This window comes from Mobula birostris, chromosome 16 (genome assembly GCF_030028105.1).
Source record: "Mobula birostris isolate sMobBir1 chromosome 16, sMobBir1.hap1, whole genome shotgun sequence".
Taxonomy (NCBI): domain Eukaryota; kingdom Metazoa; phylum Chordata; class Chondrichthyes; order Myliobatiformes; family Myliobatidae; genus Mobula; species Mobula birostris.
In genome coordinates, this window is record NC_092385.1 from 73,950,649 (window position 1) to 73,975,346 (window position 24,698).

The window sequence follows — 24,698 nt, forward strand, 5'->3', positions numbered from 1 at the left end:
GGTTTCCAGTCCCTCCAGATGCATCATGAACAAAGGTAGTGACCTATACAGGATAATATAAATCTATGCAATTTCCTGCATAGTTCACTGCTCATGTTTTACATTGAAAAGTGCAAAAGCCACATTGCCTCCACTCTGCAACAGTCCACTGTTGCAGCTGCATTTGAGTTAAATCCAAGGGCAGATATTGGCCAAAACAGATTACCCATAGACAACACAGTATACAGACAACCAAAGTGATAGAACAGCTCATTGGGATGCTGTAACATTGTCTTTTAGGCTTAGACCTCTCAGGAAGGGTTCTACGTTTGTCAGCAGGAACAGAGGGAGTGGTCTGTGCTGCTCTGCAATGCTGGCACAAGAAGCATGGCAATAGTGGTGAGCTGATCCCAATACATCTCTGAATGTGTTGGTTGTTAACATAAGTGGCACATTTCACTGTACATTCAGTGGCCACTTTATTAGGTATCTCCTATACCTTATAAAGTGGCCACTGAATGTTTGTACCTGGGCTTCTGCTGCTGTACCCCATCCGTTTCAAGGTTCGACATTTTTGTGTATTCAGAGATGCTCTTCTGCATATCAGAGGTTACCTTTGTTAGTGTTGCTTTCCCGTCAGCTTGAACCAGTCTAGCCATTCTCCTCTGACCTCTCTCATTAACAAGACATTTGTTACCCACAGAGCTGCCACTCACTGGATGGTTTTTGTTTTTCACAACATTCTCTGTAAACTCTAGGGAGTGTGTATGAAAGTCCAGGGAGATCAACAATTTGTGAGATGCTTAAGCCACATTATCTGGCACCAACAATCATTCTACGGTGAAAGTCATTTAGATCACATTCTAATGTTTGTCCTGAACAACAATTGAACCTCTTGGCTATGTCTGCATGCTTTTATGCATTGAATTGCCTCCACATGATTGGCTGATTAGACATTTGCATTAACAAGCATGTGTACAGATGTACCTAATAAAGAGGCCACTGAGAGTGTATGCTTTGACGTGCGTTTCAAAAATAAATCAAAATCAAAATCTAATCTAATCTAAGATTCATAGTGTTGCATGATCTCATCATCTCTAGTTCTTTCCACCAGATGCCCACTGCTTCTAGTTGAGGCAGAGGATGAAGAGAAAACATGATGAAAACCTGAATAAGCTCTTTTCTGACCAATAACTGCAACCCCCATAATTCATTTACCCTTCCTTTGAATCCCTCTGTCAGTGACTATGTTGCTATCACTTCAGTCCCAACACAAAAACAAGTCAGCACAAAATAAACATTAATAAACAGAACTGTGCTCTCTTCCACAAGGATAACCCCGTCAATCTCACACATTTTCTCACTGACGGAATTTCCTTGTGCAGTGCTGTTTTATTGTGGATGGAAGGAGAATGATAATTTTCAGTGATTCACACTCAGATAGCAACCTTGAGCCACTCACTCTGAGTCTAAAACATCTTGGCATGTATTACATCTCTCCAATATGAGCAGAGCGATTAAGACCGGCCAGCAGATAGCAAGGAGTAGGTGCAGATGTTGCCCAAGGAAGAACTAAGTCGGAAGCAAACTTACTGTGCTCCAGCAAAATCATTCACAACAAGGAAACTCTTGATTCAATGAGATTTTGCAAAAGCAGAGAAAATTCTGTCAGGGAATGTGGTGGAAGTTTGACCCTAAAGCAGAACAGCGGAGACAATTCAGCCATGATCAATAACGTTAATGATGGACTGCAAAAATAACAAGGCACAAGGGGCCACAAAATAAGAGAGAACAGATACTAAACACAGGTAACTGAAAGGTCAAGAGCAAACGGCTGAGGCTGGCTGGTTTGGCGGTGAACAAGGACTGTAGATGAGAGCTGGGTTTAAATAGGCTGCAGTAAGTAAGTTGGAAATGAGTGATAGGTGACTCCTGTGAGCTGAGAGGAGGCTAGGAGGTGCTCGCCTGTTCAGGTCTGACAAAATCCAACAACATTTTAAACTCTTGAAACAGGTAACCTTGAGCTAATTTAACAGCTCAGAACCAAATCCATCATACTAAAATTCTGGAAAGACTCAACTCACTTTTCTTCTTTTGCGTTATTTATTTACAATTGTAATGTTCCATAATTTGTTCTGCCTGCTCTGCACTGCTGCTACAAAACAACAATAAACCTGATTCTGGAGGCTCGTGCAGTAGAGGCTTTTAGATAGGAACAAGAACGTGTGGGGAATTCTGACTGAGATTGTTTCTTCGTGAATGAGTAGGATGGAGTGAATTGCTTCGATACAATGAATTAGCTCAGCTAAGTATTTAATTAGTTCCTCACTGGGGGCTGAAGAGCTCGATCCTGTGCTGTACTGTTCTATATTCTGACAGATCCAGGATTATGTCCCCGTTCCATCTTTTCCAGGTTTTTAGAGTCTGGAATGGTAGATGGCAATATGCTCAGACACATCAGCCACTGCGTGTCCAATCAAAGGTGTACTGTATATTTTCATTTCGTACATCTTTTTTACAATTGCATGTCACAGCTGGATACTAGAAACATCAAGTTCTGCAGGACTATCCCATCAGTGAGTTGTTCAACAGCGATGGAGCTGGACTCATTGCGTGCCATTGCTGTGTGGCACCTGGTCCTGTTGTGTACCGTTGGATAGCGCATGGTCTGTTGTGTGGCGCCTGGTCCTGTTGTGTACCGTTGGATAGCGCATGGTCTGTTGTGTGGCGCCTGGTCCTGTTGTGTACCATTGGATAGTGCATGGTCTGTTGTGTGGTGCCTGGTCCTGTTGTGTACCATTGGATAGTGCATGGTCTGTTGTGTGGCGCCTGGTCCTGTTGTGTACTGTTGGATAGCGCATGGTCTGCTGTGTGGCGCCTGGTCCTGTTGTGTACCGTTGGATAGCGCCTGGTCCTGTTGTGTACCGTTGGATAGCGCATGGTCTGCTGTGTGGCGCCTGGTCCTGTTGTGTACCATTGGATAGTGCATGGTCTGTTGTGTGGCGCCTGGTTCTGTTGTGTACCGTTGGATAGCGCATGGTCTGCTGTGTGGCGCCTGGTCCTGTTGTGTACCGTTGGATAGCGCATGGTCTGCTGTGTGGCGCCTGGTCCTGTTGTGTACCGTTGGATAGTGCATGGTCTGCTGTGTGGCGCCTGGTCCTGTTGTGTACCGTTGGATAGCGCATGGTCTGCTGTGTGGCGCCTGGTCCTGTTGTGTACCGTTGGATAGCGCCTGGTCCTGTTGTGTACCGTTGGATAGCGCATGGTCTGCTGTGTGGCGCCTGGTCCTGTTGTGTACCGTTGGATGGTGCATGGTCTGCTGTGTGGCGCCTGGTCCTGTTGTGTACCGTTGGATAGCGCATGGTCTGCTGTGTGGCGCCTGGTCCTGTTGTGTACCATTGGATAGCGCATGGTCTGCTGTGTGGCGCCTGGTCCTGTTGTGTACCGTTGGATAGCGCATGGTCTGCTGTGTGGCGCCTGGTCCTGTTGTGTACCGTTGGATAGCGCATGGTCTGCTGTGTGGCGCCTGGTCCTGTTGTGTACCGTTGGATAGCGCATGGTCTGCTGTGTGGCGCCTGGTCCTGTTGTGTACCGTTGGATAGCACATGGTCTGTTGTGTGGCGCCTGGTCCTGTTGTGTACCGTTGGATAGCGCATGGTCTGTTGTGTGGCGCCTGGTCCTGTTGTGTACCGTTGGATAGCGCATGGTCTGCTGTGTGGCGCCTGGTCCTGTTGTGTACCGTTGGATAGCACATGGTCTGTTGTGTGGCGCCTGGTCCTGTTGTGTACCGTTGGATAGCGCATGGTCCAAAAAAAGGTACAAGTCACCCTCTTGGATGTTTATATTGTGATCACAAGCCCGTTCAGACGTTGGTAATAGAGAATACAGCAAGTCCAGTTCACTGTTTCTGTGGAAAAACCAATGGCAGGAAAGTTGCATTAAAATGGTTCTGGCGAAGACTAGGTCTCGGCAGCTGGGTCACCTGTTGTAGTCACCCGGGAGGAGGAGGCTCCAAGACAGTGTGGAAAAGACTTCTGTGGGTACAGGAAACCATTCTGGGTTGGGAGATGGACCCTCCAGTTTGTCTGTCCTCCAGTGTTTGCTCAGTGCTACCCTCTGCTGTTTGCTCAGTTTTGACCTCTGATGGTCACTTGGTGCTGCCCTCTAGTCTTCAGTCAGAGAAGAACAAGCTGGACCAGCTGCTTCAGATGTTTTTCTGAATTCATAATCATATGTGCTATTTGGGCTGTGTGGTGTGCTGTTGGTAATATGTTTAGTACATTGGCAGTGGATGAACACTATTTTGTTTGGCTATGTTCATGTTCAGTACTGTGGCACATGTATCTAGACTTTCGTGCAGTATTGTATTGTTGAATGATAATAGAATTTGATCTTGAATTTAAGAAAAAGGAAATGAATTAAGCCATTCAGCTATTGAATCTGCTCTGCCATTTGATCATGGCTGTTTTATTTTTCCTCTCAACCCTAATCTCCTGCCTTCTCCTTGTAACCTTTGACACCATTACTTACTAATCAAGAAACTATCACCTCCCCTTTAAATATGCCCAATGATTTGGTCTCCACAGCTGACTGTGGCAATAAATTCCACAGATTCACCATCCTCTGGATAAATAATTCACCATCCTTCCAGTCCTTTGAGTTCTGCTGCTAGCAATCCCTGACTTAACCCTAGACTAATCACAGGATAATTTACAATGACCAATTAATCTACTAACTTGTATATCTTTGGACTGTGGTAAGAAACTGGAAGTCCCAGAAAAAGCTCATGTCCGTGGGGAGGACGTGCAAACTCCTTACAGAGGATGCTGGGATTGAACACCAATGCCCTAAGCTGTAATGTCGTACCAACCACTACTCTACCGTGGCACCTTTTATTCATTTTTAAAACATATGAATGTATTCTCTTCAGATTGCTCAATCAAAATAAACAGAATATTTTCTCTCAAAATAAAGGATCAGTGTGTCTCAAAAAGGAGACAGCTCTTCTTACTAAGTTACATGGATTGAGTCTTTTCTAATTACCTCAGTCTGTGACCTATTGATTTCCAGAAGCCAGCACAAAACAGGTTTGATTCTTCCTTTGAGCAAAGGCAGCAGTAGGTATCGAATATAGCTAAATGCAGGATTAATTAGCCAAGAAATCAACTAACAATCAATTCACCAATTAGTAGGACCATGATATTTTTCTGGATATCGGAAATATGAAATGATGAATTTATTTGAATAAGCTTGGTTAAATCTTGCAAGCCACTATCAAGGTATGCAAGAGTAAAAATAACCATAAATGAGCAAATGGAGGCAGGGAGGTCTGTGCAAACAATGGAGATTGATCTCATGGAACACAAGGTCTCTATATCCTGGTAAACCTGTTAATAGAATTTCTCAGGTTAATAATTAAAATTCAGTACCATTCCCCTTTCCTCAAAACTGTTTTTTAAAATTTTTCTTCAAATACTTATTTTATTTCCAATCAGAAACTTTTATGGTGTTTTGCTTTCACTAGAGTTCCCTGTGTTTGATATTAACTTGAAGGGCAGGGTGGAGGATTGACAAATTTCTTTCAGAATTTAGTGGCCTCCAGGGATTAGAGGAGGACGGAGAGTGAATGTAGGTTGCAGCTGGAGGCTTGGTGAGGACATGGAGTCTGCAGACAGAAGAAATGTAGGTGAACTCTGCAGATGGAGGGATGAGTATAGAAAGGGTGGGCTGCCAAAGGCTCATCAAAAGGCTGGGAGGGGTATTGGTTTCAAGTTGTTGATGATGTGATCGAAGCAATCTATTGGTAAGCAAATGAGACGGGAAGAGAGAGGGTGGGGGGTAAGGGATTGGAAATGATTGGCAGATGGAGAAGCACTGGCCTCCTGGAACCAACAATTCCAGGATACTCTAGAGATCAAAGAGCAATATAATGCAGTCCCTTTGGTATATTTCCATAACTGAGGAATTTTCTGCAAATAATATTGATGTCTGGTACTGTTCCAGCTTTTTTAAAACAAGAAAACACTCTAAATTTGTTGGGGTGGAATTAGGAGAGAGCAAGAAGCATGGGTGGTAAGAGGAAAAAATCTGTTCCTGGCTGAAAGAACTCCCTAGTCTTTTTCTTAGTGCTTGTAATAATGGTCAAACGTTATATTTTGTTTTACTTATAGACCACAATTTTGCTTTATTATCAAGCTGTTTCCTAATTGACTCCTCCAAATCAGAGGTGTGAAACATGATAAATTGAAGTGGGGCAATTCACAGACATCAAACCTCAGTTAAAAAAGGCAAATTCTAATAGTTAATGAATAAATTTCTCTACTTCTGTTAGATTTGTTAAATACTTTGGTAGATGAAGCAAAAAAGTTTCTGCACGTCTATTAAAAGACAATAGTCAGGGAGACGGAATTCCACACAGATGGCAAAGCAGATGTCATTTGGAGCTACTCAGGGACACCATGGAGACAACCTTCAGCTGAGGGCCTCCTGGGACAGTGCAAACACGTTCAGCTGGTGTCTGTGGAAACCACAAAAGAGGCTTGCTCTGGGCCTCTCCTGCCACATTATGGATTTCCTTAGGGCAACATATTTGGATGTTCGAACCCAACTTGCCAGTTTACACAGCGACAGCAGGTACAAATAATTTAGACTTGATGGCATCTTCTTTCTTATCTTAATAGAACTCCAGTTCCTGACCAAGTGATAAGTGTATATAATAAATGACTGGTGTTAAATGATGCTGAGGGGAAATAATCAAGTCTCCTGAAAAATCGAACAGAAATCTATTTTTATTTAGAGAAATGATGCTGAACAGGTCCTTCTGGCCCAACTGTTCAAAGTTCAATTCCTGCACCCCAAACTGTAATAGTGCAGTTTTAACTGCCACACTACGGTGGTGTCCCAGATAAAATGATCATCTTTTTGTTTCTTTTCAAATTCCTATTCAAGGAACATCATTATTATGATCACCACCCCCAGGTGAAGTTCTATATTCCATTCATCAGGGTTACTGTGACACCTACTCCGAATTATGCACAATTTAGATATTGAGTGCCAGTAACCAGAGATTTGAATCCCATCTGTATATCATATAACTTTCAACTACACAAACAAAAGCACAAAACACACGCACACACATTACACAAGCAGATTAAGTGCTCACACATGCAAACACACACACACACACACACACACACACACACACATACATACAGATGGACACACGCACTCATTACACGTTCACACACATACATACACATAGACGGACAGACAGTCATTACACACACACGTGTGCACATACACACACATAAATATACACACATGTATGCACAGACACACACACACACACACACACACACACACACTCGCACACATGCACAGACACAATTTTAGGGGAATCAGAGTATATGAAGACAATGCACCAAAGTTGAGTCAAGCTTTTGGATGGTAGAACAGGGGTGAGTGATGTGTCATCTACAGCCGCATTAGTAGGTAATATTCTTCTGTTCACAGGCACACCAAGAACACAACATCTACTTCCCCTCATCAGCGCACAATATCCACAATCACACACATACACATGCATGCAAAAAACAAATTACTAAACACTCAGTGGAGGATATACACATACACAGATGCAGTACTTTAAGAAACATTCCCTTCCTCCTTCCATGGACACTGTCCTCTCCTATTAGATTCCTTTTTCTTCAGCCCTTTACCTCTTCCACCCATCCCCTTCTTACTTTAAACCCCTCTCCCACCCACCCACCCCTTTCCCCCTCACCTTTTACCTTGTACTCCTCTCCTTCCCCCACCTTCTTATTTTGGCTTCTGACCTGTTCCTGTCCAGTCCTGATGAAGGGCCTCAGCCTCAGATGCTGACTGTCTATTAGCCACCATACACTGGCTGAGTTCCTCCCACATTTGGTGTGAGTTGCTCAAGACTTCCAGCATCGACAGAGTCTTGTGTCCACAAACATGGACATAGACATGATTTGGTTTCACTCCTTGGATCACGGTTGGCAATAAGTTGCCCACATCATTGGTTCTATTATGGATTTATTGAGTATGCCCACAAGAAAATGGATCTCAGAGATCTATATGGTGACATATATGTACTTTGATTGTACATTTACTTTGAACGTTGATCTGGGAATCCAAGACCACAAAATCCAAATTTCAAAATTTTGTTATTATAGTGTTACCTGAAGGTTTCACTAACCCACACGCCTTCTGAGAGTTGACTAAACACCAGTCCCTCATTTCATCTACCCTGCATGTGCCATATTAAAACCAAGACGGATTTAGATTTGAAATTTTCTAACATTTTAACTACCTGCTAAATGTAAGCATATTTGTGTGTAGGGGTTAAACTGATCTACATTTCTCTATCACTGCAAAATCTCACTGAGTCAGTAGTGGGTCCTATTCATGAATATTAGCACAGGATTCAATACATTTGCGTTTGTATTGGTTATTCCTTGGCAAGGAATGAATGCAGGCGTCAATCTCTCTCAGGAAGGTAACTATTTCCAAAGCTCTTTTGCCTGTGGGAGTTTGGATCAGGTTTTTCCCGCTGCTGCAGGGTTCCAGATCATTGATGGAGGAGCTGCCTGCTATGAACCAGGACTCATCACACTTCTGGGCTGCCCGTTGTGGCTGTCAAGGAAAGAGATGCAGGAGATGGCTGAGTGCCTCTGGATTCCACGTTGGGTTGTGGGCTAGCAACTCTCGTCGGTGCTGTTCTCCAGTGTTCGCTCGGTCAAAGACAAGCAGGATTGCCTTTGTCTGCTGCTGCACTATGCAATATCAGGAACTGCTATGGGCCGTCCTCATAGAAATATGGCTCTAGGATAACATCCATGCACCATCAACTTACAGGCCATGACACTCAGCTGCATTAGTATTACATTTTCATATTATTATCTTGAAATTGTATGCTTTGCTACCATCATAATTACATTATATGTGCTATATGTGAAGACTTTTACAAGATGGCTTCCCTGGAGAACAACGGCCTTGAAGTGAAAACCCACTTCAGGTCAGTAAAGATCAAATGGAACCATTCTAGTTACCCAGGCCTCTGGGATCACTGTGCTAGAGAAAGCCAGCTAGTACAAGGGCAAGAGTCAAGTAACTATGGAAATTGAGAATGGTTTTGTTGAGTTGGCTTGATACATGATGTGGCTTAAAGAAAACCCAATTTGAATACTGTACATGGAGTTCCATAATGCAAGAACACACACTTTAGCCTGTAATGTCCATGCTGACCTATAATCATCCCACTTACACAGACCGAGCCTCTTCAATGGCTTGAAAGTAGAAGTGCCTATCTGGATACATCTTAAATGTTGCAAGAAGATCCAGTCAAGCAGCGTGTTCCAGATTTAGACACCCTCTGGATGAAAACAACCTTTTTCAGACCCCCTTTAAATCTCTTCCGTCTGAATGTAACCTTATGACTTTTGTGAGGAAAACCCTCAAACCATCTCCTGTCTATGCCCCATATACATTCAATAGACAAGTTATTAGGTACCTCCAGTACCTAACAAAGTGGCCATGTAGTGTATGTTTGTGGTCTTCTGCTGCTGTAGTCTATCCACTTCAAGTTTCAAAGTGTTATGCATTCAGAGATGCTTTTCTGCACACCACTGTTGTAATGCATGGCCATTTGAGTTACTGCTGACTTCTAGTCAGTTTGAAGCGGTCTCCTCTGAACTCTCTCATTAAAAGGGATTTTCACCCACAGAACTGCTGCTCACTGGATGTTCTTTTTCTGTTTCTCACAGCATTCTCTGTAAATTCTAGAAACTGTTATGCATGAAAATCTCAGATCAGCAGTTTCTGAGATACTCAAACTACCCCATCTGGCACCTACAATTGCTCCACAGTCAAAGATTCTGATGTTTAATCTGAACAACAACTGGACCTCTTGACCATGTCTGCATGTTTTTATGGACTGAGTTGTTGCCACACGATTGGTTGATTAGATACTTGCAACAATGGGCAGGTGTACCTAATAAAGTGGCCAATGAAATGCTCCATCCCAGAAGACAATCTACTGAATCTCTGCTGGATATTCTCCAGCGCAACCCTCCCCATTTACAATTAGTGAATGCAGAATAACAAATTTCTAACACCACATCCAACCAGGAGAATGTTATATTTCTAGAACTCTTGTATTTTACCTGCAGCTTGGCAACAATTACAAGTGCAAAACTCAAACAGCTTTTATCAGCAGAATTCCCTCCAGGATAGTCCCACCCAACTGTCCACCAAGAGGACATGGACAGCATATTGGATGGAGAGCCAAGACAGGTTATCCTTCATATGCTGTAGATTAATTGGAGTCTTGTACTGCTTGTCAATCGTACCTGTAAATGTAGAAGAGAGTCTGGCTGGAAGGCAGCCAAGCTGACTACTTTTTCATCAAAAGAGTTGCACTAAACTGACAAACAAAAAATAGCACCTCACCACTCTATTCTCAAGTGAAAGCTGCTGCTGAAACAGTACTCCAGCCTTAGGCTTGAAGCCAACAAATCTAATTAAAAAGTCTAAAAATCACTGTACCTTGTGCACAGGCCACCAGCTGATTTTACCTACTGCTTTTGGGAGCAGAGGAAGACACCAAGCACTCCAGGCTATCAATGAACTTCAAAGACAGTCTGCATTTCCTTACTGATAGTCAACAAGGGCAAATTGCCTTTATTCATCCCTAGTTCCAAACTAAATGCAGGAAACACAGCGAGAAGTTATTGTGGCAATAATGCACAGTAAGTTGGGAAATCTGCACAGGAAGAAGACAAATTATTGGAGGAAAAGAAGATTAATTGGAGGAACTAAAGGACCTATTGTCACAACCCTTTTAATTGTTTCTGGTTTAAAATTATTTTGTGATGTTCTATTCTTATCGGTGGTAATCCTGCCTGTATATATTTATGATAATCAGTGAAGAAGTTAGCATCAACTCTACTCTTAAATCTTGGTCTGCTCCAGATTTACCTCTGGCTGTTTAGATTTTCGCCATACTTGGAAGTGTCTCAAGGATCAGTATTGCAATAGCCTGCAAGGAACTTCTGCCTCATTTTAGTTCATAATGGGTTGTTATTGCCTGCAATGTTGAAAGGAAGTTTTGGATGTGTTTCCCTCCCACCATCAAAAGTACCTACATGAGGCATTGCCTCAAGAAAGCAACGTCTGTCAGCAAGGATCCTCACCACCGCGGCCACGCCAACCTCTGTCGGCAAGGATCCTCACCACCGCGGCCACGCCAACCTCTGTCAGCAAGGATCCTCACCACCGCGGCCACGCCAACCTCTGTCAGCAAGGATCCTCACCACCGCGGCCACGCCAACCTCTGTCAGCAAGGATTCTCACCACCGCGGCCACGCCAACCTCTGTCAGCAAGGATCCTCACCACCGCGGCCACGCCAACCTCTGTCAGCAAGGATTCTCACCACCGCGGCCACGCCAACCTCTGTCAGCAAGGATTCTCACCACCGCGGCCACGCCAACCTCTGTCAGCAAGGATTCTCACCACCGCGGCCACGCCAACCTCTGTCAGCAAGGATCCTCACCACCGTGGCCACGCCAACCTCTGTCAGCAAGGATTCTCACCACCGCGGCCCCGCCAACCTCTGTCAGCAAGGATCCTCACCATCGCGGCCACGCCAACCTCTGTCAGCAAAGATTCTCACCACCGCGGCCGCGCCAACCTCCGTCAGCAAGGATTCTCACCACCGCGGCCACGCCAACCTCCGTCAGCAAGGATCCTCACCATCGCGGCCACGCCAACCTCCGTCAGCAAGGATTCTCACCACCGCGGCCACGCCAACCTCCGTCAGCAAGGATCCTCACCACCGCAGCCACGCCAACCTCCGTCAGCAAGGATTCTCACCACCGCGGCCACGCCAACCTCTGTCAGCAGGGATCCTCACCACCGCGATCACGCCAACCTCCGTCAGCAGGGATCCTCACCACCGCGGCCACGCCAACCTCTGTCAGCAAGGATCCTCACCACCGCGGCCACGCCAACCTCCGTCAGCAAGGATCCTCACCACCGCGGCCACGCCAACCTCTGTCAGCAAGGATTCTCACCACCGCGGCCACGCCAACCTCTGTCAGCAAGGATCTTCCCACCGCGGCCACGCCAACCTCTGTCAGCAAGGATCCTCACCATCGCGGCCATGCCAACCTCTGTCAGCAAGGATCCTCACCACCGCGGCCACGCCAACCTCTGTCAGCAAGGATTCTCACCACTGCAGCCACGCTATCCTCTGTCGGCAAGGATTCTCACCATCGCGGCCACGCCAACCTCTGTCAGCAAGGATTCTCACCATCGCGGCCACGCCAACCTCTGTCAGCAAGGATTCTCACCACCGCGGCCACGCCAACCTCTGTCAGCAAGGATTCTCACCACCGCGGCCACGCCAACCTCTGTCAGCAAGGATTCTCACCACCGCGGCCACGCCAACCTCTGTCAGCAAGGATCCTCACCACCGTGGCCACGCCAACCTCTGTCAGCAAGGATTCTCACCACCGCGGCCCCGCCAACCTCTGTCAGCAAGGATCCTCACCATCGCGGCCACGCCAACCTCTGTCAGCAAAGATTCTCACCACCGCGGCCGCGCCAACCTCCGTCAGCAAGGATTCTCACCACCGCGGCCACGCCAACCTCCGTCAGCAAGGATCCTCACCATCGCGGCCACGCCAACCTCCGTCAGCAAGGATTCTCACCACCGCGGCCACGCCAACCTCCGTCAGCAAGGATCCTCACCACCGCAGCCACGCCAACCTCCGTCAGCAAGGATTCTCACCACCGCGGCCACGCCAACCTCTGTCAGCAGGGATCCTCACCACCGCGATCACGCCAACCTCCGTCAGCAGGGATCCTCACCACCGCGGCCACGCCAACCTCTGTCAGCAAGGATCCTCACCACCGCGGCCACGCCAACCTCCGTCAGCAAGGATCCTCACCACCGCGGCCACGCCAACCTCTGTCAGCAAGGATTCTCACCACCGCGGCCACGCCAACCTCTGTCAGCAAGGATCTTCCCACCGCGGCCACGCCAACCTCTGTCAGCAAGGATCCTCACCATCGCGGCCATGCCAACCTCTGTCAGCAAGGATCCTCACCACCGCGGCCACGCCAACCTCTGTCAGCAAGGATTCTCACCACTGCAGCCACGCTATCCTCTGTCGGCAAGGATTCTCACCATCGCGGCCACGCCAACCTCTGTCAGCAAGGATTCTCACCATCGCGGCCACGCCAACCTCTGTCAGCAAGGATTCTCACCACCGCGGCCACGCCAACCTCTGTCAGCAAGGATTCTCACCATCGCGGCCACGCCAACCTCTGTCAGCAAGGATCCTCACCACCGCGGCCACGCCAACCTCTGTTAGCAAGGATTCTCACCATCGCGGCCACGCCAACCTCTGTCAGCAAGGATTCTCACCACCGCGGCCACGCCAACCTCTGTCAGCAAGGATTCTCACCACCGCGGCCACACCAACCTCTGAAAGCAAGGATTCTCACCATCGCGGCCATGCCAACCTCCCACAACTACTTTCAGGCAGGAAGTACAGATGCCTGGAGTTCTGCACCAGCAGGTACAAGACCAGCTGCTTTCCTTCACTGCTCAATTCTTGAACTAACCCCCACAACCCAAATCACCAACTCAGTACAGCTGCACTATGACCATTCTGCCTTACAATGATCTTTGCTTTATTTTGGTTGTAATTGTATTCTTTGTTCAATATTCATGATTGTTTAATGTAATTTCCTGTACACAAGTGTAAGGAGGATGAAATACTTGTTACTTCAGATCCGATGCAGCACAAAAAAACCCACAAAAGATAAAGAACACAATAATAATAAAAAACATGTAATACTGTAAACATAAACACGTAAGATCGCCTAAATAATAAAGAAGTGTTGGAATTAGTGGGGGCAGGGGAGATATTGATCAGTCTTACTGCTTGGGGAAAGGAACTGTTTTTGAGCTTGGAGGTCCTGGCAGGGATTGCTCCTCATAGCCTCCTCCCTGAAGGGGTGAGACAAGAGTCCATGAGCAGGGTATGTGCGATCCTTCATGATGTTACTGGCTCTTTTCTGGCACCTTTCTCTTTGCATATACGTTTTTGATGGCAGGTAGGCTGGTGCTAGTGACGCATCGGGCAGTTTTGACTACCCACGTAGAACTTTCCTGCCTGTCACAGAGCAGTTTCCAAAACAAGCAGTAATGCAGTTGGTAAGGCTGCTCTTTACTGCACATTTTGGTATAATTAATGCTCAGTTTATGATTTTCTTGTGAATGCTGTGTTTCAAATGCTATGTCTCTGTAATGCTGTGGTAAATAAGATTTTCACGGAATCTGCGCACGTACTTGGGCAGATGACGATAAAATTGACAAATGATCCTGCTTCACCTTGTGTTTTACAGTGCATGGAGGCTGTAATGGCTGGTCATCACTAAGTCTTCTTTCTTTCAGCAAGAACATTAAAAGTTTTCATTAGAAGACTTCGGGTGAGCCACACAACACTTCATTAGGCACCTGCTATGGAGGCGCCAATGCATGGGATTGGAAAAAGCTGCAGAAGGTTGTAAACTCAGCCAGTTCCATCAGGGGCTCTAGCCTCCCCACCATCAAGTGCATCTTCTTAAAAACATCCTCAAGAAGGTGACATGCATCATTAAGGAACCCCCGCTATCCAGAACATGCCGTCTTCTCATTACTACCATCGAGAAGGAGGTACAGGAGCCTGAAGACACACACTCAGTGCTTTAGGAAGAGCTTGTTCCCGTCCACCATCAGATTTCTGAATGGTCTATGAATCCATGAACACTACCTTACCATTTTGCTTTTTTTTAAATTTTTCATGTATTACTGTAACATATATTTTTTTACATATTACACTGGACTGCTGCCACAAACCAACAAATTTCATGAAATATGGCAATGATAAAGCTGCATCTGATTCTGTTTCCAAGAATATCAGCAACTTTTGGGCTTGACATCGCGGATATGTAGATAAGGTAGAACCATCATTATTATCAAATATCTGCAGAAGAGAGGTCTGGAAATATCATCTTGCAGATGCATTTGAGGTGAATATAGATCAGCTTTCACGCTACTTCACAGGTTCTTTCTTTCCAAATAATTCAGAGAGATAAAATTCCCACTGCTCAATTCAAGTTTAATTATCGTTCAACCATACATGACTACAGCCAAGCAAAACAGTCCTCTCCTGAGGCCAAGCCGCAGAACAATTAACAACAGCACACAGTATAGTGCACATAGCAAACACCACAAACAGCACATATAGTTATTAATTCAGAAAAACATACAGTCATAAAGAGAAAAAATATAGCTCAAGTCCCTGAGTTACACTGGTCCAGGTCATTCTTCCACCAAGAAGACCTACAGACCAATAATGGCATTAGGAGAACAAAATGAAAATTGGCACAATGATTAATGAAAAATTAAGTGCCAACATCAAGAAAAATAAAGATCATTTACTTCAGCAATGCAAATATATTTTCCAGTCTTGCAAATTATTTTGTGAGTATAATTATCATTTGGCATCCTGCATGTCAAAGTGGAAATATCATGGAGGATGGAATGCCCCAAATTTACAGGAAGATCTCCTATGACCGAGGTAGTGGTTTCACTGACGTAGGTCTTATAGAAAAATTAGCTGACAACCGGAAGGTGGAATTTAATGCAGAGAAGTGTGAGGTGCTGCATTTTATGAGGACAAACACAGTGAACGGTAGGGCACTGAAGAGTGCGGTAGAACAGAGGATTCTGAGAATACAGATCCACAATTCCTGTCACAGGTAGGTAGTGTTGTAAAGAAAGCTTTTGGAACATTGGTCTTAAAAATTCAGGGTATTAAGTACAGGAATTAGGATGTTAAGTTAGAATTTGTGTACAGTTCTGGTCACCTACATACAGGAAAGATACCAATAAGATTTAAAGAATACAGAAAAAAATTGCAAGGATGTTGCCAGGACTTGAGGACCTGAATTATAAACAGAAGGATAGAAATTTTCTCCTGGAGCATAGGAGAGTGAGGGGAGATTTGATAGAGGTATACAAAATTATGAGGAGGTATAAATAGGGTGCATACAAGCAGGCTTTTTCCAGTAAGGTTGGGTGAAACTAGAAATAGACGTCATGAGTTAAGAGTGAAAGGTAATATATTTAATTGAAACCTAAGGGGGAAGTTCTCACTCAGAGTGTGGAATGAACTGCCAGCAGAAGTGACGGATGCAGGTTTGACTGCAACGTTTAAGAGATGTTTGGTTAAGTACACGGATGGGAAGGATATAGAGGACTATGGCCGAGATGCGGGTTGGGTGGCATGGATTAGATCAATCAAAAGGCCTGTTTCTGTGTAGCACTCTTTGACTGTATGACATTTTGATTATTCCTTGAGCAGTTTTTGGAGTCGAAAATGAAGAGACTTTATGTGTGTTTATTGGTATTTCTTTGCTGTAGTTAGCATTACAAAGGTATTAATGAGTCCTACAAAATGACACCTAATAAATGCAACATGAATATTCAGCAGCCAAGCATTAGCATATTACCTCAGCTGATGGCCCGCCTTCTGGTTGATTCAAGGTGGCATTCTGAAATTGCACCATACCCCATTTCCTGGTGTAGTCTGAAAACTGGAATTTGCTTAAAATATTTAGGATGTGGTTCAGTTTGGACTTTTACCCTAGAACTATTGGAGGGAATAGGAAAGACAGTGCATATCACCAGTGTTCATGACAATGTAGACTGCCTGAAGCACCTTCATACTGGATTACAGATGAATTTGAAGTCTACACTTAGAGATATTATGAATGCAACTCATTCCATGTAGGTAGCCCCAAACCTAATGACATGTAAGTCAATTTCTCTAACTTCCAGTAATTTCTCCCTGGTTTCCCTTCTCCCCCTTTCCACTCTCCATTCTGTTTCCCCTCTCACCCCTTCTCTTCTCCTCACCTGCCTATTCCCTCTCTCTGGTGTCCCTCCTCCTTCCCTTTCTTCCATGGTCTACTATCCTCTCCTATAGATTCCTTCTGCCTCAGCACTTTACCTTTTCCATCTATCACCTCTCAGCATCTCACTTCATTCCCCCCTCTGTTCACCACCCACCATGTCCCCTCAACTTGTTTCACTTATCAGCTGTCAGCTTGTACGTGTTCCCCTCCCCCACCTTCCTAATTTAGCTTCTTCCCCCTTCCTTTCCAGACCTGATGGGCTAAAATATGAGCTGTTTAACTCTGCTCCATAAATACAGCCTGGCTTCTTGAGTGCCTCCAGCATATTATGTGTGTTCCTCTGGATTTCCAGCACCTGCTGAATCCTTTGTGCTTGTATGAATGCTACTGCTGACGATGATGGAGTAAACAACAGATTTGGGCCCTTTGCTGACGGCTAAGGAGGTCAGTGCCCAACCTGACATGATGGTGAGTCATTGATCACTCTTCATTCGGAGAGTGTATGTGTTCTGTGGTGGTAGCTGATTTCAGAACAGCGGCCCACATGTTAAAGCTGGAGTGAGGATGGGAAATATCTTTGCTAGCAATGCATATTGTAAGTTAATATAGCACTGAGTGTGCTACGAAAATCAAGTACCTGGGAACAGTGACACTCATGGAGAAATCTAAGATGCAGAAAAGACAGCAGTGGACTGCTGTTAACCTTGGATCCCACAGCCACATTACTGCCACCTTCACCACAGGGTGAAGAAAACTGGGAAAATAAATGCATGTATTAAAAACAAAAGTAGCTATAAATAACATAAATGATTCAGAATATTTTGTATCAGTTATAAGATTTTAATGGGAACATTAAACACAGAACATAGAACAGTACAGTACAGATACAGGCCATTCAGTCCACAATGTTGTGCTGAACCAACTAAAAACCCAACCAGAAACAGTCAAACACTAAACCCTGCTACCTACACAATATCCATACCCCTCCATCTTCATTACATCCATGTGCCAATCCAAATAGCTCTTAAAAGCCTCCAGTGTATTTGTCTCTACCACCATACCAGGCATCCACCACTCTCTGAGTAAAAAACTTACCCCTCACATCCCCCTTTTAATCTACCCTCTCTCACCTTCAATGCATGCCCCCTGGTATTAGACATTTCAACCCTGGGAAACTGATACTCTCTGTTCACTCTATGTCTCTCATAATCATGTAGCCATGTGTTAGATCTCCCTTCAGTCTCCAGTGCTCCAGAGGAAGCAGCCCAAGTTTGTCCACCCTGTCATGACAGCACATGGCCTCTAAACCAGGCAGCATCCTGGTAAACCTCTTCTGCACCTATTCCAAAGCCTCAACATCCTTCCAATAGAGGAGTGACCAGAACTGTTATGCAATAATCCAGATCTGGCATAACCAGAGATTTATAAAGTTGCGACGTTCTCTTGACTTTTGAACTCAAAGCCTTGACTAATAAAAACAAGGTTAATGATGGGATTTCCTGAAATAAAGAAGGAACTGTGATTAAGACTTTCTTTCCTAGCTTTCCTAGTGCTTAGAAATCCTCACTGAAATAGCTGACTTGTAGATGTCTATTGAAAAATGGGTGGAGTTGTCTCTTACATGCCATGTTCAAATTCCTGTCCGTTGCTGTATAGGGGAAAGCTAGGCAACAAATTTGCAAAAACTTGGTTACTTAATTCATAAAATTGAATTGGATTGCCACTGTCTGTCTGTGCAGAGGCAACCTGTACTGAATAGCAAATGGTGGGATATTATGCAAATGTAAGACACCCTTATTAAAAGTAACTGTATCATTCACAGGGTTCCTGGTGATACATGACTTCCATCTTCTTAAGGCTAACTCTGAAAAGGTGGAAATATATTCCTCTAAATGTCATCAGCTCTATAAAAGTCTCTTGAAAGATCCATCAAAACATCATCTGGTTGAAGTGATCTCCTTCAAATGATTGGAACCTGCTCATAATAACAGGTGATTTCAGTACATTTTCTGCAGTGATGCCATATTTACAGAATACTCACCATCAAACTCTGCAGGTCCTACTCCAACGATAATTATTGACATCGGAAGGACTGAGGCCTGTTTAATTTAAAGATGAGGCAGTATAAGTAATCCAATATTCTATCGTTTTTTTCATAGCTAGGCATGAAAAATAATTGATGTTTTTAATAGGCTTCAACTATCACGTTCTAGCTATCCTTTCCCTCCCCCCAGTACCTTCCCTCTTCCTTCCCAGTGCTGAAGAATGGTCTCGGCCCAAAACGTCGACTGTTGTTCATTTCTATAGATGCTGCCTGACCTGCTGAGCTCCTCCAGCATTTTGTGTTTGTTGCTTTGGATTTCCAGCATCTGCAGAATTTCTTGTGTAATTGATGTTTTAAACTTGTTTATTCAATTTTTGTGCTAAAATATTAAACCATGAGTAGTGTAGCAATTGCATTATAGATCAGTAAATATGATTCTAAATGCGACAATGGCATTTTTAGAATTTAAAACAGCTCCTAAGAATTTGTAGATAAAATGGTAAGCACATAAATGTTACTACATAGCCATCAGTTTCAAATAAAAATCCAGTTGATTAATTCCTGTTCTTTATTGCAGAAATGCCGTATCCTTATTTAGGTTGGTCTTCACTCAGATCCAGATGCTATGATTACATCGAATCACTACTGTAGTTCATGAAGACAACTCCCTCTCTTAAGTGCCTGCATTTTAGACACTATGAATTAAAGGAAGCTTCACCGGCCCCCCCCCCCCCCACCCCCCGGGCTTCTTCTGAGGGTAAAGCTTCACCTCTCTGGTTTATTCTGAGGGTGAAATCTTCACCCTTTGGCTTAGTCTTAACCAAGTACCTACGTCTGGACTCTACCCTGGCTTATTCAGAACTACCTTACAGTTCACATGTGTATTTTGTCTGCAAGATGTAAGTTTTGACTTTATTATTTCCTGTTTAACTAATGCGAATTTTCAGTTAGTGAATTTGCGGTGATTTCCTTATTCTCCAGGTGTACATTGCTTTACCCTAATGCTATGGATCACAGGGGCTAACTGTATCTACCATTACAGAAATGAAGTTTCAAAATTGGTTGGGGCAAGCTAAGCCTTTCCTTTTACATAATTCAATGAAATATCCATAATTTCAATACAAGAAAATTATTTCTTAACTATTGTTTATTATTCTGTATTTTAAAAATCTGATTCCACCTTACATACTTTTAAACTGATGCCAAATCTACATATAAGAAGACATTTTCACTTGTCATTAGGCCTCCAATTTATGAAATGTTTTATTTCAGTGGAAACAGATGCTGACCCAACTCATTGAACTCTGCCATCTATTTATGAGGGTTAAGTCAATGTGGAAAAGATTAGTTGATCAGGGTCAATTGCCTAAAAATAAAACAAAATGTAGCTTTGAATCTAATTCGAATCTAATGTGCCCAGCACAAGCAGGACTTGTTCAAGTCATAGGCCTGTTTCATATTTAGTCCAATTTTATTCAAATTGAGGTCAAAAGACATCTGACCTGACATTATCACTTTCCTATGTTAAGTTAAAATTAAACCTAAACTTCTTTCTGTTCCAAAGAATTTAAATATCCCAAATGTTGATATTTTAAGTCTCGTTAAGGTCTCTCAAAGTTGGGTTATAAAAGGACTGACCACCTTTAGTACGGAGAATAATTACAAGGATATTGCCAGGACTTGAGGACCTGAGTTATAAGGAAAGACTGAACATGCTAGGACCTTGTTCCCTGGACCATAGAACACAGAGGGGAGATTTGATGGAGGTCTACAAAATTATTAAGGGTAAAGATAGGGTTAATGCAAGTAAGCTTTTTCCACTGAGGTTGGCTAAGACTTGAACTAGAGGTCATAGCTTAAGGGGTGAAAGGTGAAATATTTAAGGGGAACCTCGTCACTCAGAGAGTGGTGATAGTGGAGAATGAGCTGCCACTGGAAGTGGAAGGTTTGATTTCAACATTTAAGAGAAATTTGGATACAGACATGGATGGGAGGGGTATTGAGAGCTAAAGGCTGAGTGCAATTCAAAGGGACTGGGATGAATTATATTTCAGCACGGACTAGATGGGCCAAAGGGCCTGTTTTGTGCTGCAGAGCTCTAGTACTCTATGACTTCAGTTACTCTACCGATTAGCAAACATCTCCTCCAAAGCGAAACTCTGGTGCAGTGGTGTTTCTCTGACGTCATTAAATTACACTTTCAACCCAAGTTCTTGAACAAAGAGAAGAGAAATGTTGTGGAACCAGTTGCAATTTCAAAATTAAATTGAAGTTGCTCAGAGTTTTGCTTCACCATGTGCCTTCCTGATCTTTTTCCTCCCATGCACTCCTTATACTGATAGCCACTTAGAACTAAGGCTAATGATTAAGCGGAGCAGTAGTACAAATGAACAACAAGCTGTGGCTACAGTACCATGTCTAAAGCTAGATACTTAGCAGTGAGTGGCTTTTGTTCTGGATCTCCAAGACCTGTCCACCATTTACAAAACACAAGCCAGGAATTGCCCAACCCATCTTTAGAAGTAAGTTCTTTGAACTAGCTTATGAATTGCTTCACGAGGTCCTCCTTTGATATGCAAGTTGGTATACAAGCCAGAGCAGTACAATATGGAGAGCAAACTGTTGCCCATGCAGCAGGCTCCCCATCTCCACACAGCTGATGAATCCTGTGCAACAGCAGAGACCGATACAATTTGGCATCAACGGCATCATAACGGGAGTTGCCAGTCAGCGTTGAACTCAATATTGGTCTGCCTTGGGGATTCCAGCTCAGGATTCTTACCTTGGAGTTTACTGCCTTCCCCATAAGTGGGTATAGCCACAAGACAGCAGAGGATTGAGATCCGAGTTTTCCTTCTGCCAGATGAGCAGGCAGTCATGGCTGACGAGCCTAACCTACCCGAAGTGACTGGTTTTAAGGTGCCAGTAACTCGTCTTTGTCCCTTCTCCTGTTCCCTCTTCCAGGCTTATAGTTAAGCCACATGCGAAGGCCAGGAGCTGGACTTGGTTGTCAGAGGCTATTTGAGACGCATGTTATTGGGAGCATTCAGTAGGTAGTGGGAGCTTATCCCCACCATTTCCCCTGCCCATGACAATCTTAAAGAACCAATTACTTCAACATTCTAAAAACTCAAACAAATAATCAATCAACAATATATTACAATCATTTAAAAAAAATAGACACTGCAATCTATTTTCACAATTTTACCTGGTTAATCTCCACTACAATCCTTTCAATATACCCCTTCCTAAAAATTGTTGCCCAGCAGCATATATCTGACATATATCTGATCCTAGCTTATTATATGAAGAGCAAAATTTCCTCCATTTTATGTACTAGTTCTTTGATTCAAAGGCTAGCAAGCTATTAACCTTTCTGAATATACTTCTTACATCCTGCATCCTTCTTGCATTTCTATTGCTCATTGTGTCTTGAACTGGAGAATGGGTGGTGAACAGAGTATTCCAATTACAAACAGGAGAAAATCTGCAGATGCTGGAAATTCGAGCAACACACACACACAAAATGCTGGAGGAACTCAGTAGGCCAGGCAGCATCTACGGAAAAGAGTACAGTTGATGTTTCAGGCCAAGACCCTTCACCAGGACTGGAGAATGAGGACGAGGAATCTGAGTTAGACGGTGGGGAAGGGGAGAAAGAAACACAGAATGATAGGTGACCACCCCACCAGTCTCCAGGTCCACCACATAATTCTCTGTATCTTCTGCCATCTCCAGTGGGATCCCACCACTAAGCAAATCTTTCCCAATCCCCCACTTTCTGCTTTTTGCAGGGATCGATTCCTATGCGTTTCCCTTGTCCAGATGTCCCTCCCCACTGATCTCCCCCCGGTCCTTGTTCTTGCAAGTGGAACCAGTGCTACACCTGCTCATACATCTCCTCCCTCACTATCATTCAGAGCTCAAACAGTCCTTCCAGGTGAGGCGACACTTCACTTGTGTGTCTGTTGGGTCATCTATTGTATCCGGTGCTCCCGGTGTGGCCTCCTGTACACCGATGAGACCCAACGTAGATTGGGTGACTGCTTCGCCAAGCTCCTACACTCTATCTGCCAGAAAAAGCAGGATCTTCCAGTGCCCACTCAGTTTAATTCCAATTCGCATTTTCATTCCAGTAAGTTCATCCATGGCCTCCTCCACTGTCGTAATGAGGCCTCACACAGGCTGGAGGAGCAACATCGTATATTCTGTCTGAGTAGCCTCCAAACTGATGGCATGAACATTGATTTCTTGAACTTATGCTAATGTCCCCCCCCCACTTCTCTATTCCCTATCCCCTTTTCCCTCTCTCACCATATCTCCTTCCTGCCCATCGCCTCCCTCTGGTGCTCCTCCCCACGTCCCTTTCTCTTTCTTCCACAGTCTACTGTCTTCTACTATTGGATTCCCTCTTCTCCAGCCCTGTATCTCTTTCACCAATCAATTTCCCAACTCGTTACTTCACCCCTCCCCCACCCAGTTTCACCTATCACCCTGTGTTTCTCCTTCCCTTCCCCCACCTTCTAACTCTGAATCCTCTTTTTTTTCTCTCCAGGCCTGCTGAAGGGTCTCGACTTGAAATGGCAACTGTACTCTCTTCCGTAGATGCTGCCTGGCCTGCTGAGTTCCTCCAGCATTTTGCAGGTGTACAGATTATTGTGGTTTCTTTTCCTTGAGGCAAGGACTCCTTCACTGAAGCAGAAAGGATGGACCTAACTACAAAAGAAAGTAGTTCTACCACCCTGCTCCAAATGTACAGCACTACCTTTCAAAAGAATGATGTGATGCTAGAAAATCTGGACCACTTTCCATACCTCAGGAGCCCCCTCTCAGCAAAGCCAGACTTTGACGGTGAATTCTACCTATATCATCAGGGTGCCAACCTGGGTTTTGACAGATGAAAAGGGCATCTGAGGATGGAACTGTAAATGGGAGTAGTGAAGATGAGTGACGGTTAGCATGGACATGGGGGAATAGCGATAAAGGGACTGTTTCGGTGCTGTATGTCTTTGTGACTCTAAGATCAAAACTTCAAGCCTTTTGTAAAACACGTGGTTAACTGGGCCACATGGTCCCCATTAGTCAATAGGGAACCCATACAACTGGAGTGGAAGCAAGTCATCTCTGATCTTCAGGGATGGCCCAAGAAGGGGCAGAAGAATAAAGGGCACTCTCAACTTTGGATACTTGTTTTTTTAATTATTCAGTTAGGCTTTATGGTATTACCTCTCTCTGCATAGTTGCAGCAACCTAGATATGTTCTGTAGATTCTTTTGCATTAATGACATCCTTCCCTTGGACAACATTGGTGTCGTGGAGAGACTTGCAGCATGGGCTTCCATACAACTTTGCCCAGGCCTGCGCCCTGGAGAGTGAAGACTTTCCAGGTGCAGATCCATGGTCTCGCAAGACTAATGGACGCCTTTAGAATGACATCTCACTAATTTTGAGTTCCTTTGATCATAGGCGAAGCACTTCCATAAAACCTGTCTTGTTTATTTGAGACATTATGCTGCTTAATTGGGGCAGTAGACTATTGTTGAACTGCTTCTAGCTCATGTCAAACACGTGCACTTGTGTGGCTGTTGAACACTACACCATGCTTATAGCCAATAATTTTTAAATAGCATCAGTTGCATGTGCTTGTTTTCAAAAAGCAGTGATTTTTGTCACTGATAG

At 44.3% G+C, this 24,698-nt stretch overlaps 1 protein-coding gene across 1 annotated transcript in view; it reads right to left on the reverse strand.

The window, feature by feature from the left end:
• Positions 1-24,698, reverse strand: part of LOC140210888 (copine-9-like) — a 562,459-nt gene that overhangs the window by 7,902 nt on the left and 529,859 nt on the right. The window contains exon 18 of the mRNA XM_072280144.1: positions 19,017-19,074. Within this exon, the coding sequence (XP_072136245.1) occupies positions 19,017-19,074 (58 nt within the window). The remainder of the gene's footprint in view (positions 1-19,016; positions 19,075-24,698) is intronic.